This window comes from Rosa chinensis, chromosome 2, assembly GCF_002994745.2.
Source record: "Rosa chinensis cultivar Old Blush chromosome 2, RchiOBHm-V2, whole genome shotgun sequence".
In the NCBI taxonomy this organism is placed as follows: Eukaryota; Viridiplantae; Streptophyta; class Magnoliopsida; order Rosales; family Rosaceae; genus Rosa; species Rosa chinensis.
In genome coordinates this window covers 74540088-74553282 of record NC_037089.1, presented here as the reverse complement: position 1 = coordinate 74553282, position 13195 = coordinate 74540088, and the positions used below count along the sequence as shown (strand labels likewise).

Below are 13195 nucleotides of genomic sequence, written 5' to 3'. Positions count from 1 at the left end.
AACATGTTCCTCGATCGGTAGTACCAGATTTCGGGTTCGATCATAAATCCAAGGTTGTGGATATGGTTAAAGATTGAGAGAGATTATTGGGATTGGGTCGGAGAATTGGGGGTTTGATTTTAATTTGGAGAGGTGGGTTTGGTCAATGGATTTTTTTATTTATTTTTATTTACGTCCTCTGGCAGAGAGCAGGCCCAGATTTGTTCAAATCTGGTGATCTTGAAAACCTCTGTTTCTCCAATACTTATTTTTCCAGAAGCAAAACCTTCACCTGGAGGCCATTGAGGAACTAAAGCAGGCAGCGAGAAGGGTTCAGTCCCCGGTGGGAATAAATCTGAGTTGATTCCAATAGAAGCACTCGCACAAAAACATAATTGGCCCAAAAAAACTCACTCAGTCTGATCTCAAAACAACAAGGGCTTGGCTCTGAATATGTGGTGATAGATTTCAGATGGTTCTGGAATTGGTGATATGTTGATTCCTAAGAACTTTTTGTTGAAGCAAACATATCCAAAACAACAAACAGTCATTTTTGTCGATGGAGCTTCAGTAGGAGTTTCTTGAGTTATTTGGTCCGTTGGTTATGAAAATGTAGAAGACAAGGATTTTTTTTTTTTTTTTTTTTAATTTAAGGGGTAAAGAATGGAATAGAAGTATCATATTTTCTATAAGCTTTGTCTATTGACACAGGGCAAGCTGAGAGTGACTGTGGCTCATCCACGCTCAAGGTGAGTGTGAGCCTAGCACTCCCCCACATATTGATTAAATCAGCAATGACTAAAATATCGAGTATCGAGGAAATATCGATGGTTCGGAAAATGGAAATTTCGATGGAAATATCGAGAAAGTTTTGATATCGATAAATTTTAGAAAAAAATGATGGAAATTAGGAGAATATCATTGAAATTTTAAGTGAAACTTTGTGAACTACTTATTTGATCAATTATCTATTATATTGGGAAGAAAGAAAAAAAACAAACGGTGACCAAGCTTCATTTCATAGTGAATTATAGTAATTTAGAATAAATGTTTGAAGTTGCCCGTATAATATTTAGTACTTTAAAAATATATAATTCTAATTAGAAATTTTATAAAGTTGTAAAGCTATTCAATCAATAAATACAAATGAATTAATATTTCTACAACATGGCAAAAGTATTTAGGAATGTTAGAGTCACTACTAAAAAAAATTGCAATTGCTTCGCCTTTTTACTTCGGCAACAGTTGCCGTCGCAATTGATACCCTATCGCTACGGAAAATGTTCCGTTGCGATTAAGCCTTATCATTTGCGACGGAAAATCTCTGCCGTCGTAATTTTATACTCAATTGCGACGCTTTTTCCTCTTGCCGTCGCAAAGCTTATTTGTATATGTACTTTATATATATAAAAAAACTGTGGCAACACATATTACTCTTGGGCTCTTGGCGCTAACCCAAATATTTTTCCCTCTTTTTTTCCTTTTGTTTTTTTTGGCCAAATTGCGTACTAACAAACAGCCCTAGTTCTTTTTCCCTTTTTTTTTTCCCAAACATCACCCCCCCCCCCCCGCGCTCTCTCTCTCTCTCTCTCTCTCTCTCTCGCCCTAGAACTGGAACCGACGAGCTCGACGAGGTCTGCACCGCAACCTACCGCCGACACCAACGAGCTCCTCCGCCGACGTGACGAGCTCCGCGCACCGGAACCTTCCACCGAGGCCGACGAGCTCCTCCTTTACTTCGAACAGCTCCTCCTTCACCAAATAAACTGTAACACCAACTCCTCCTTTACCCAGACACAACAGATCAATTTCTTTACGAATCTATAAGGTAAATTCCATTGTTCTTTCCATTTGTCTCTCGTTAATTCTAGAGAAACAGTTTATTGTATATGAGAGGTCAATATTTAGATTGGGAGTTCAATTTTGATATGAAACTAATTGGGCTTTCTTTCAAATTTGAGCACTAGTGGCCAATCCTCCTGGATAATCTTCACGTTTAGTAAATAGATGGATATCTTTTTCTTAGACATCGATACAATCCTCCAGAATGCCAGTTGTCTTGCCTGCTTGTCACAGAGTACTCAAGGAGGTATGGATTCAAGGATTTATGTTGTGAATTTGATAAATGTGTTTTTGTATGCTAGAAATGAAGTGCTTAGATTGATTTTAGTATCAGGCTTTTAATTGAGTGCGAAATTATTGTTCTTTTCGGGTGTGTATCGATTGAGAGTTTGATGAAGTTTTGATCTTTGATGTTCAGCAGTGTGTTTGCGTTGTTGTTGTTTGACAGGTTTGTAGAAGGTTGCCGGGTTTTTCACCCGCTGAAGTGTTGGATTTTGGTGCTGGCATGGGTTTGGCTTTCTGGTGAGAAGTTCATCTGGTTATCTTTTGATTGTGAATGACGTGAAGATTTGGGATTACTGTTTATATGTAATGTGATTTTGATATAATGTAAATCAAATGTTGTAGGGCACTATGAGAAGTCTGGCCGAATTCCTTGGAGAAAGTTAACTTAGTAGAGTCATCACAATCAATGCAGCGTGCAGGCCAGAGCCTTATACAAGGTTAGTAATGGTTCTTCTGTTTAAACTAGTTTAAAAGTCCTTGAGCATTATTGTTCCTGAGTAATAATGCGACATTAGATGTACCTTATCATGAAAAAACACTTACTAATAGAATTATCTTTGTAAACTCTTAGGGTGGTATCCTCTGACAAAGTTGAATATCTATGTCTTGTTGGCTTCCTGTCTTCCATTCACTCACATGTCAAATTGTCTTCTACCTTTTTTCACGTCTTTGGAAAATTAGTTGAGAAGATTCTATATGCGAAATGAAAAACTTACTAAGGTCAATTATGAATTATCTTTGTGGCCTTTGAGAGAAATGTATTTTGGCTTCCTTCCCCCATCTGCTCACCTGTCATGTGTGCCCATTGTGGATTCCTGTAGCAATGCATTTACATAGATCTGACAATATTTTCATCAGGTACACCTTTTGTGGGCTGGCAACAATGATTCTGATCAATGAGGTCAATTGTTTGGACTTGCCTAGACTAATTGTAAGATTTTTTCTTTTCTTTGTGTGGTTCAGATTGGATAATAACTAACTGTATAATATACATATAGATATAAAAATCTGTTCAAGTAATTTTTTTAATTTGTTTTTACTCTGCTGTGTATAATTTCACTGTTGCATTCCTCTTGTGATGGTTTCTATGAACATGCTCTGTAATTTCTTAAATTTAACTTTTTTCTTGTGTTAGGATTGGTTGGTATTTCGACAAGGGAAGGAATGTGGATTTCAGGGGAGGACTAATAAGTTAGTTGATGGTTGCTACTCTTTCTGGCAGGTGATTTTCTTTATTATTTTCTTTTCTTTTTTCTTTTTAATTCTTGAACCTATGGATTTTCTGCATCATAGTTGAGTTAACTAAGATAAGTGACCAGGGAAGTGCATTTGCATTATTACAAAGAATACCTTCAGTTAGTGAGGAGCAAATTGTGCTACTGGATGTGGGACACTGCAATTTGGATACCTCACACACTTCTACAACATCTCGTATATCTGAAGTGGACAACAGTTCTGAAGGTACTTCATCTCAGGTTGATGACACCAGAGGTTTTAGCCAGGAAGGTAGGCTGAGTTACACAAGTTTTAGATGTTTGGCTATTTGCCTATATATGTTTGATACTGTAACAAATTGGTTTTTGTAGCCATATGTTTGTTTATATGTTTCTAGTTTTACCTGCTATGAGGTTTAATATTAGTTTTCCCTTTTATTTTATGCAGGGTTGAAGGCTCCCTTTCCAGTGAATTACAATGATATTGGATATGATTTTATCAACAGAAGTGTAGAAATGAAGCCGCTTTTCCATGCCATTGCATTGCAGCGGTACATACTTTTATGCACACAGGTTAGTTTACAAATATGAACTTCACTGATTACTGATGGAAGTCTCATTTGCCTGATTAATTTGTTCAGTTCTATGGTTTTCTGCTGCACTACTAACTTTGTATAGGGAGAGAAGCCAGCTTTTTGAAAATTGTTGTCCAGGCATTAGCCATGATTAGATGGCATGTATTGCCACTTGTTCTTTCTTAATTCATATGTTGTATTCTCTTTTGAAAGATTTATCTGGTTACCATATTATTTGAACCTAAGCAGTTAGTATTGGCAGGCGTCAAATTGTTGGACATATCCAATTGCTAGATACTTGTAAGGGGAACCTCTATATTTTCTTAGTCCACTTCTTGGCATTGCAAGTATTTTAGTTTTGTAGTGGGGTTTTAGTCCACTTTTATCCAATTTGTTTGTGGGTTTTTGGATTTCTGATGATGGATGTCTTAATATGCAGATAGTTGTCTGTGAGAACAGAAAGGAATTGCAATATGGAGGACTGGGGTAATACTGCTTTCCTTGAATCTTAGGCTTCTTCGAGTAAGTTTAAATGTTGAAGAAGCCTAATGGAGGTTGATTTTCTTTAATTTTGATTCTATGTAGTTTCTGGGTTTCATTTTGGTTTCCCAATTTGTCGATTAAGTGTTATCCCTAGTTAATTTACTTATCTAGTTGTTCTTGGGTCTTTGTAGATACAAGAGTATGTTGAAGCTGAAACCTTCTTTAAATTCTGCAGGAAAGGGTCTCTTTTGAATCTTGATGAGATTACCTATGTCCAAAATGCGGTGAAGAGTTCTACAATTTGAGAGGGCTTGAAGCTCATTTCAACCAGATCGTTCTGTACATCCCAATTTCTGATCTTTAAAATATTACCTTAAAGTGACATTACATTGATATGTTAAGTGGTGCTCAAGTTTCACTAGTTATTGGTAAAACCCTGCATGTGATTATGTGAATATCTACTTGCTTGTTTGTTTGAATACAATCAAAGATATTAAAGTTTCTGCAGTAGCTCCTTGATCCTTGTTTATATTATCAAAAAATATTATGATTGCAAGTGTTAAAACGAGGAGCTTAGACTGTGTCACAGAGATGTAGTTTGGAAATTGGTTCAAATGTACATGGCTAAACCTCTGTAATTTATTCTTGTCAGTATTGTTTATGAAGAATTATACATGTACAGGAAGAATATATATTTCATTGTTAACAGCATCTTAATACCATTGGTCATTAAAAAGTGGGCAATGTTGACTTATATTGGTGAATTTCTACTGCTTATAAGTTAAGTCCACTATCTGCACCCTTCAAATTAAATTGTAAAAGAACCTTAATCTAGTTTCAGATCTAGGACATCAAAAAGGTCTAAAGTTGACTGTGGTGAATTTTGTTATTGTTTGATAGTGTTGGTGCATTAAAAATGGCTGCATTGCTTTCTGCAACTTCTATGAGTCCTAGTATGCTTGTTGGAACAAATTGAGCTTCAAATCGCAAGGGCAAAAGAGGAAGCTCTAAGCAGGAAAGAAATACTAGAAAAGATAGAAAAGTGGTTGGCTGCTTGTCAAGAAGAATCCTCGCTAGAGGAGTACAATAGGGTTGAGAATTCTACTCTTTTTTTTTTCATTTTTTCTTTTTCACATATTATTGCCCTTTCTGTTTCACTTTGTCAATACTAACCACTTAAAATCTTCAAGGAATAAATCTAACTTCATTGTCCTTCCATGTTGTGTGCTTTCAGGATGATAATCGCTATACAGCAGGAAAATGTGCTCATATTACTTTGAAACGTGCAGAGAAAGTGCATGTTTTACTAAACAAAATTCCCGGTAAAGACTTGGTTAAATGATAAATTGTAATTTGCATGGGATCCTTTTATTTATAGCATGCAGAGAAGATGTATATATTTGTGTTCCATGTTATGCCTTTATTTGTTGTAGTGAATCACACTGTCAGTTGTTTCATAGGTAGAAGTGTTCTGGTGTGGATCCTAATATAAATTTGAAAGTATGCTTAGGTAGCAGCTGTGGTTGATAGTCTGGCCATCTTTTAGAAGTGAAGGTGCTGCAGTGCGTTTGTTTTGGCTTACTCTTGATTGCTGCTTGGTTATAGATGATGGGTTTCATATTGTAATTTGATATTTTTCGGTTCATAATAATTGCTATAGATGGTACTAGCTTTGTTGTGCATTTCACACCATTTTTTTTTTTAAATTAAATATTTTTTTTGCGACGGCAAAGTATCCGTCGCAACCAATTCACCCCATTTTTTTTTAAAAATGAAATATCTTTTTGCGACGGCAAAGTACCCGTCGCAAATAGTTTAGCCATTGCGACGGCAACAGTTTTCCGTCGCAAATACTTTTTGCAACGGCATTTTACCGTTGCAAATGGATTTTGTGACGCCACCTATTGCAACGCCAACATTTCCGTCGCAAAAGGCTCAATTTTCCGTCGCGAAAAGTTTTTTCCGTCGCAAAAGCCCAATTTGCCGTCACAAAAGCAATTTTTTTTAGTAGTGAGTCAAAAAAATAAAAATCTATAATTGCTAAAGGCCTAAAACTATATCTTAGAAGTTAGAGGTTTAAATTAATTGTCTAAAGAAATTAGTAATTTATTCTATTAAAATGACTATTAATAAATAAAAAAAGCATAGAAGTACTAAATTGAATCCCCGTCGAGTTGGTTGGGGTGCTTTTTAACTTCATACTGAAGGAGACAGGTTCGAATCCCGTCTCTGTCAAGGTTTTCCTTATATTTTGTTTGAGGAATATTCGCGAATATTCCCTAAAATTTCGGATATATCGCATATTTTTGAAAATATCGCGAAATATAGCGATATTTTCGAAATATTGAGGGAAGTTATCTAAAATATCGTAGCCTAAAAAAAACGAAATGGAAATCAGTGTGTATAAAACCTAATAGCTACTGAAATCTGTGTGGGAAGCTCAATGGCTACCCTACACTCACAGATGCTATGTCTGTTCCATTTGGTGGGGTTGTCTTTGGTCTTCCCCCACTGATATAAAAATCAGTGTGAGTCTTTTAATGGGATCCACACTTATCTCATGAGATGAATTGATAAAATTAAAATTTAATAAAAAATTTATCTTCAACACATCAGTGTGATTGACAATTACAATAATCACACAGATAAATCAAAATATGTGTAAAGCTTTACAATACAGTAAAAAAAAATAGTACTGTAATCATACAAATTTACAGCAAATTACCCAAGCAAAGCAAAATCAAACCTATCAAACCGAAACATTAAATACAATGAAAGGTTCTTTGTCATTTCAAAATATAATTGTTCATACAATATAAAAAATATAGTTGTTCACTCCAGAATTAGTCTTCATTTCTCCATCTTCCCTTTCTCTTCATCTTCCCATTCGTCTGCTGCATCTCCGGGAGACCAAAAGAGAGTAAGGGGTAACAAAGAAAGCATAATTAACAAGTAATAAATGTAAGGGGAGAAGAGAAGAGAACATGTTCAGTGTGGCCTTGAGGGAAGTAGTAAACTTTGTCTCCAGCGCGCGGGACATAGATGAAGACCCATTTCACCCATGCGACTTCTTACTACGAACGACAAAGATTCTGCAGATTATCATTTATATAACCCACAACCCAGAAAAATCACAAGGTGCAGCCTAATAAAGGTTCAGACTTCAGGGGTGGTATAATTCCATTACCCAGAAATAAAATAATTTTACAATGCAAAAATTTTGAAAATAAGGATTTTGAATTCATTTTCTCTAATAATTGATTCGAAACCACCGCAAACCCAAGTACCCAATTTATATAAATCTCAAAGTTTTCATCTGAGCTCTCTCACCTCCGCAAAGAACCACAGAAAAGAAAAATAATTCAAGATCCAATAACAAATTGAACATAAAGAATTGGGATAAGGGATCAAAGAACAAACCTGGAATCGATCTACTTCTTAAATCGAGATCAGATCTGGGTTCAAAGATGTGTGTGTGTGTGTGTGTGAGAGAGAGAGAGAGAGAGAGAGAGAGAGAGAGAGAGAGAGAGAGAGAGAGAGAGAGAGAGAGAGAGAGAGAGAGAGAGAGAGAGAGAGAGAGAGAGAGAGAGAGAGAGAGAGAGAACGAGTCGATCTGCTATTCTGAACAACTACCTAGGCATAGAGATCGAAGTTGCAAAGTGGAAGAAGAGCTTCCCATCTAACAGATGTAGGAAACGGCGAGAAGTATGATTGTGTGAAGAAAGGAAACGGCGAGCAGTATGATTGGTTTTTGCATTTATTAGGGTAAAACTTATCGTAAGATTTTAGAAAAGATTCAGACAGATGACTGTGTGAAGTATGATTGTTACAGATATCTATAAGTATGAAATTGTTTAATATATTTTTTAAATTATGATTTTGTTATTAATCACAGATATCTGTGTGTCAAAATCATAGTTACGGATATCTATGAATTTAAAATTAGTAAATAATTATATTTTTATTGTCACTCACAAATATCTGTGTGTAAAACTTTTATCATTGATGTCTGTTAGTAAAAAATTATTTAACAAATAATATTTTTGTTATTACCCACAATTATCCGTGTGTATAACATTTCTCACAGATGTCAATATCTGCTAAATACGTGGGACACACGAACATCTATGAGAAATTTTATCTCACACTGATTTCTGTATATAATAGTGTGAACATGTGCTCATGTAGGGTCCAGTTGATCAATTCACACTAATGTCTGTATCTAGAAACTAAATCCCACTGATATTTTATCAATGTGAAAGTCAGTATGTATAAAATCAGTGTGAGTTCCTACTTTTGCTTGTAGTAATGCAAATAAACAAGTAACAGTTTACGCAATGCAATACATGATGATCACAATAATTAATCAGGGATGTGCCTAACAAGTGAATTCAATGACGAAACCCTTAAAAGTTAAAATGACATTCTATTATATGAGCCAGTCTAGTCACATGATTAATAAAGTATCTTCTTGTCAATAAAAAATGAACCTACGTATGTTAGATTAACAGAAAATTGTAGATACCCGGTCACACCAGATCGAAGATCAAAATCAATGATAAGCAATAACATTTGATCACACGCAAGTGTCGAGTAATTAAATATGTGAAACTCACCTGATCATGCCGTACAACAGCAAACAAAATCAAAAGTTTGACTTTTTTTGAGTAATTGCCTTGGAATGTGGCCAAATAAATACCGAAAGGGATGTGACTTTTTGAAACATTATAAATTTCAACACATAAATGGTTAGAGTGTTGTGTACCATTGCGTATGATACATTGGTAAGTCCCCTTGTATGACTAGACAAGAAATATGCATACAATAAGTGGTTGGTGTGTTTCTTTATTTTCCTTACTATTATTTTGCATGTTTGATTTGTAGAACGATTATCAATCTCTTTGAAGAACTAATCCATGACACGGAGCATCATTAAGTCATAAAATTGTTTTATAATTAAATGGCGGGTCATGAGAGGATTTTAGATTTGAGATCTCAAAAGTTTAAAGTACGTAGACGACTGTATTTCATACTAATAAAATAGAAGCATTAGGGGGAGAGTAGTCTTCTTTAGAGCTCTTTGTACTCAATATCATTGTAATCTTCGTTCTTTAATGAAGTTATTCATTGATAAAAAAAAAAAATAGAAGCATTCATTCAAAGGGAAAGAAAACAAAGAAATTTTTTTGTAATTTAAAAATTTCTAGACATCAATTATATCATTGACATTTTCAACTCAAAATTTTATTATAACCTTCTATATGGAAAATTAATTCATCATTTTTTGCCCAATGTCCTAACTTCAATTTTACGAAAACACAAAATAATCACAAATAAAATACATCGTAAAAAATAAAATTAGCGAAATTGAACATCATTGAGTCATCTAACTGTAACTGTAACTGTATAATGTTGGTCCATCTTATTCATTACACCTCGATCTTATTCAATATTCATTACACTTTCTATACGTTGTTGCTTAAATCCCGATCGACTTTGAGCTTTTCCTTATCAACATTACTGGATAGTACTGCTATTCTTGCAGAATGCCTTTCTTTTCTTATGAGCTTCATTTGGGAGTTTTACGTCTGTAGCCAAACCAATGGCTTCAAGGAAGCGTATTATATACCAAGTAGTGTCAATCTCCCACCATTCCAAGCCTTGTCGAGCTGAGTACTCAAAGGCATGATGATTATTGTGCCAACCTTCGCCATGTGCCAGCAAACCCAACAACCTATAGTCAAAGTCAAACTTTAAATTATATATAATCAGGCCAGTAACTACATATTAATTCATTAACCAAATGACGAAAATGTTCACCTGGTCAGTTGCTGACCAAGAAAATAATATTCAACCACCCTTGGATTTACAGAGAGAATTATTATTAAGTTGAGGTGTTTTGTTTTCCACTCTTGGATGTAAATCTAAGGGTTGTTGAGCATAAATTTTTTGGTCAACAACTGACCAGGTGAACACTACTGACCAAACGATTGGTTTATAAATATTTTTTACCAGTTGTTTCTAGACAAATCACCAGTATTCCATACTTGCTTTCCCCATATGTGGCAGATCGAGTTTATTGAAAAGGTAATGTGGAGAAAAAATACAGTCCTCACACCCTGCAAAGAATTAGAATTAAAAAGACAACCAATCAATCATTTCAGTAAGATATGGTTCCATTGATATGTACATAGGACTCATTCTTGTGGAACAAGGCAGGTGATGATCAGTAAGAACAAGCTTACCATTCCCCAAACCAAGAATGGTAGCCCTCCTCCAGCATATAGCAGAATTCCAAGAGCTACAGAGTGATAAGGATACGTACAGTGAATAAACCTATAGTACCACTGTTTCTTTAAGTCTCCGACATTTTTGAATTCTAGTGTGTCAGGCTACAGAAATTCAACAAACACATTATCGGGAAGACGAGCATTAATTTTCCGATCGATACCTACATGCTACATGCATGATTCCAGTACGAACAAGTATGTAGCTGTTTCATTTCAAAAAAAAAAAAAAAAATACGTAGCTATTTTTTTATGTAACTTTTATCTCATTTCACAAGAAAAAAAAAAAACATTGTATTCAGGTAGGTAAGGTCTTTGTACGTAGGAGTAAATCATAAAGTCTTACACTCGGGTTTTGATATTCAAGAGGTAACTGCATATTTACGTTACAAATACGGTGATATGCACGTATCCTATAATCTCAATCACAGTGTGTATCTCAGGTATTTAGGATTGTCTTTGAGAGAGAGAGAGAGAGAGAGAGAGAGAGAGAGAGATTGAGACGGGCTTATACGTACAGTTCCAAACCGAGAATGATAGTCAACAACCCAACCAATATGACTGTACCAAAATCCCTTAATGGGACTGTGAGGATCATCCCATGTGTCTGTAAACTGATGATGGATTCTGTGTGTGCTCACCCATTCAATTGGACTTCCCTATAAACCATACAAATTAAGAGCATGCAACAGATTAATAATCCCTCAATTAAAGTACATATCAAGCTAGCCAGATCAAAGAAGATGGGTTAATTAATTAACAGTATGTCCTTGGATGCAGTTTCACAAACCTGGAGCGAAAGGACGGCGCAGTAGGCAAAAGAGTACTCGAGCCATCTGGGAAGCTTGAAGCTGCGGTGAGCGAGGTTTCTATGGAAAGACAGAGTTATACCCACACCTGTAACATAATAGAGTGCCACAGCCAGCCAAAACGCAGACCAGTTGAAATAAAACGGCCCCAAAAGAGCAAGGCAATGTATGGCCAGGAAAAAAAACTTGGTTGTTGAGGCGTCCATTTTTTCTTCCATGGTGATGTTCCTGAAGTGAGAGAGATAAATTAAAAGCAAAAACTTTTCTGTCTAATTTGAAACGAAGAAGAAGAAGCAGCTTTTATATTATTTGGACTCGATTACTTGTAAACATTAACACGTCTTTTGTGTGGCTATGATTTGATAGCTTGCTTCACATGCAAGAAACCGTGTTAATTAAGATTGGTTGTAAACTTGTAATGCATTTTCAGATTCTCAAAGTAGCACTATGCGTTAATTCGTTGCACATCGTTTTATATTATAAAGCCCAATAGAATAGATTCGTTCTTGCTGGTCTAGTTTGTATGCTCCATAACGTGGTAGACATTTACATGGCATGGAATTGGTTTCCCACAAAATTGCAAGTGTCTAAGCGTCTCCCTGGTATTTAAGACTGCGCCTGAATACGAACACTGTTTTTCAGAAGCAATGTCAGCTATAAGGGAATCGTTTGCAACACTTGAACACCTCAGATCGAGCAGGTCATATTCTGATACGTCTAAACCTATAACGCCAACCAAGGATTCCAGAAGAGCACCGGGGCCGGGGTTTCCGATTGTGTAAACTCTGGCCACCTTCCTGGAAAACGGAACCACGCTTTGATGACTTGGCCATCAGAAAGCTCAAGGACGCAGCAGATATCACGCATTAGCTTGTGCAGTTATATATTTGATTCAATTATATTAAAATGTTTGAGATGATCGATGAAAAGTAAATCACGTTGAATGATAGCTTTGTTCACAGGCAAAAGTGTTGAGAAGATTAGGTTAGCTCTCCGCCTCTCACCCTGCCAAATAAAACTTCATGAAGAGACCCCTGCAGTTCTCTTGTCGGTAGTCAATTATTCTTATCAGAGAAGCCAACGACTCATTGGTATATCTCTCCAAATACGAAAATTTGACCCTTTTACTTTTGAAGCACTACAGCTTGCTTCACACGAGCAAAATTTCCCTTGAAGATTAATACTCGAAAACTGCACATAACGTTTAATCATAGGAACAGTCACTAGTATAATAAAGCTAATGAATTGGTTAATTACTAAATTATATATATATATATATATATATATATATATATATACGGACGCGTTCTAAAGAGGACGTCCGCACTTTCGTCAAAGTGCGGACGGCGCTGCTGCAGCTCGGCTCGGGGTGCGACGGAGCTGCGGAGCTTGCCGGACGGACGCCACGGGTCAGACGGACGGGTCTGCAGTCGGTGGAGTCGCCGGCGACGTGGTTGCAGCCTTGCCCAGAAACCTGCAGTTGCAGGTGAGCTCGCTGCCCAGAAACCTGCAACTCCGACCTCCTCCGACCTCGAACGCTGCCCAGAACCATCCGCCAAGCCTCCTGCCTCCATCCGCCAAGCCCCGAGCCGCTGTCGCAGCCTGGAACGCCGCCGCTGCGTCGCCATCCGCACTTTAGCCAAGTGCGGACATCCGCTTCAGAACCCGCCCCTATATATATATATATATATATATATATATATATATATATAATTTTGCTC

General features: G+C 36.4%; 1 protein-coding gene and 2 long non-coding RNA genes across 3 annotated transcripts; 1 reads left to right on the top strand and 2 right to left on the bottom strand.

Moving 5' to 3' along the window:
* The first annotated feature begins 1999 nt into the window (after window positions 1-1999).
* Window positions 2000-3598, top strand: LOC112190436. The gene is made up of 6 exons (XR_002932400.2): window positions 2000-2068; window positions 2270-2343; window positions 2449-2543; window positions 2965-3037; window positions 3242-3328; window positions 3426-3598. It is a non-coding gene; the product is annotated as an uncharacterized LOC112190436 (long non-coding RNA).
* A 3523-nt stretch (window positions 3599-7121) lies between these two features.
* On the bottom strand, window positions 7122-7922 carry LOC121051450. The gene is made up of 3 exons (XR_005805760.1): window positions 7799-7922; window positions 7363-7452; window positions 7122-7272 (listed from the first exon to the last, which is right to left on the bottom strand). It is a non-coding gene; the product is annotated as an uncharacterized LOC121051450 (long non-coding RNA).
* A 1843-nt stretch (window positions 7923-9765) lies between these two features.
* LOC112189490 (palmitoyl-monogalactosyldiacylglycerol delta-7 desaturase, chloroplastic) lies at window positions 9766-11732 on the bottom strand. Its single transcript, XM_024328830.2, has 5 exons — window positions 11456-11732; window positions 11184-11324; window positions 10624-10770; window positions 10391-10497; window positions 9766-10112 (listed from the first exon to the last, which is right to left on the bottom strand). Exons 1-5 carry the CDS (start codon window positions 11690-11692, stop codon window positions 9896-9898), a joined length of 849 nt encoding a protein of 282 aa, XP_024184598.1. The 5' UTR covers window positions 11693-11732; the 3' UTR covers window positions 9766-9895.
* Window positions 11733-13195: the final 1463 nt, after the last annotated feature.

Excerpts from the sequence above, each read along its gene's own strand:
- LOC112189490 (XM_024328830.2), bottom strand. The coding sequence starts at position 11,692 with ATGGAAGAAAAAATGGACGCCTCAACAACCAAGTTTTTTTTCCTGGCC. Across the intron at positions 11,325-11,455 it reads GCGCCGTCCTTTCGCTCCAG|GGAAGTCCAATTGAATGGGT; the intron begins GTTTGTGAAACT and ends TATGGTTTATAG. Across the intron at positions 10,113-10,390 it reads GATTTGTCTAGAAACAACTG|GTTGTTGGGTTTGCTGGCAC; the intron begins GTAAAAAATATT and ends CTTTGACTATAG.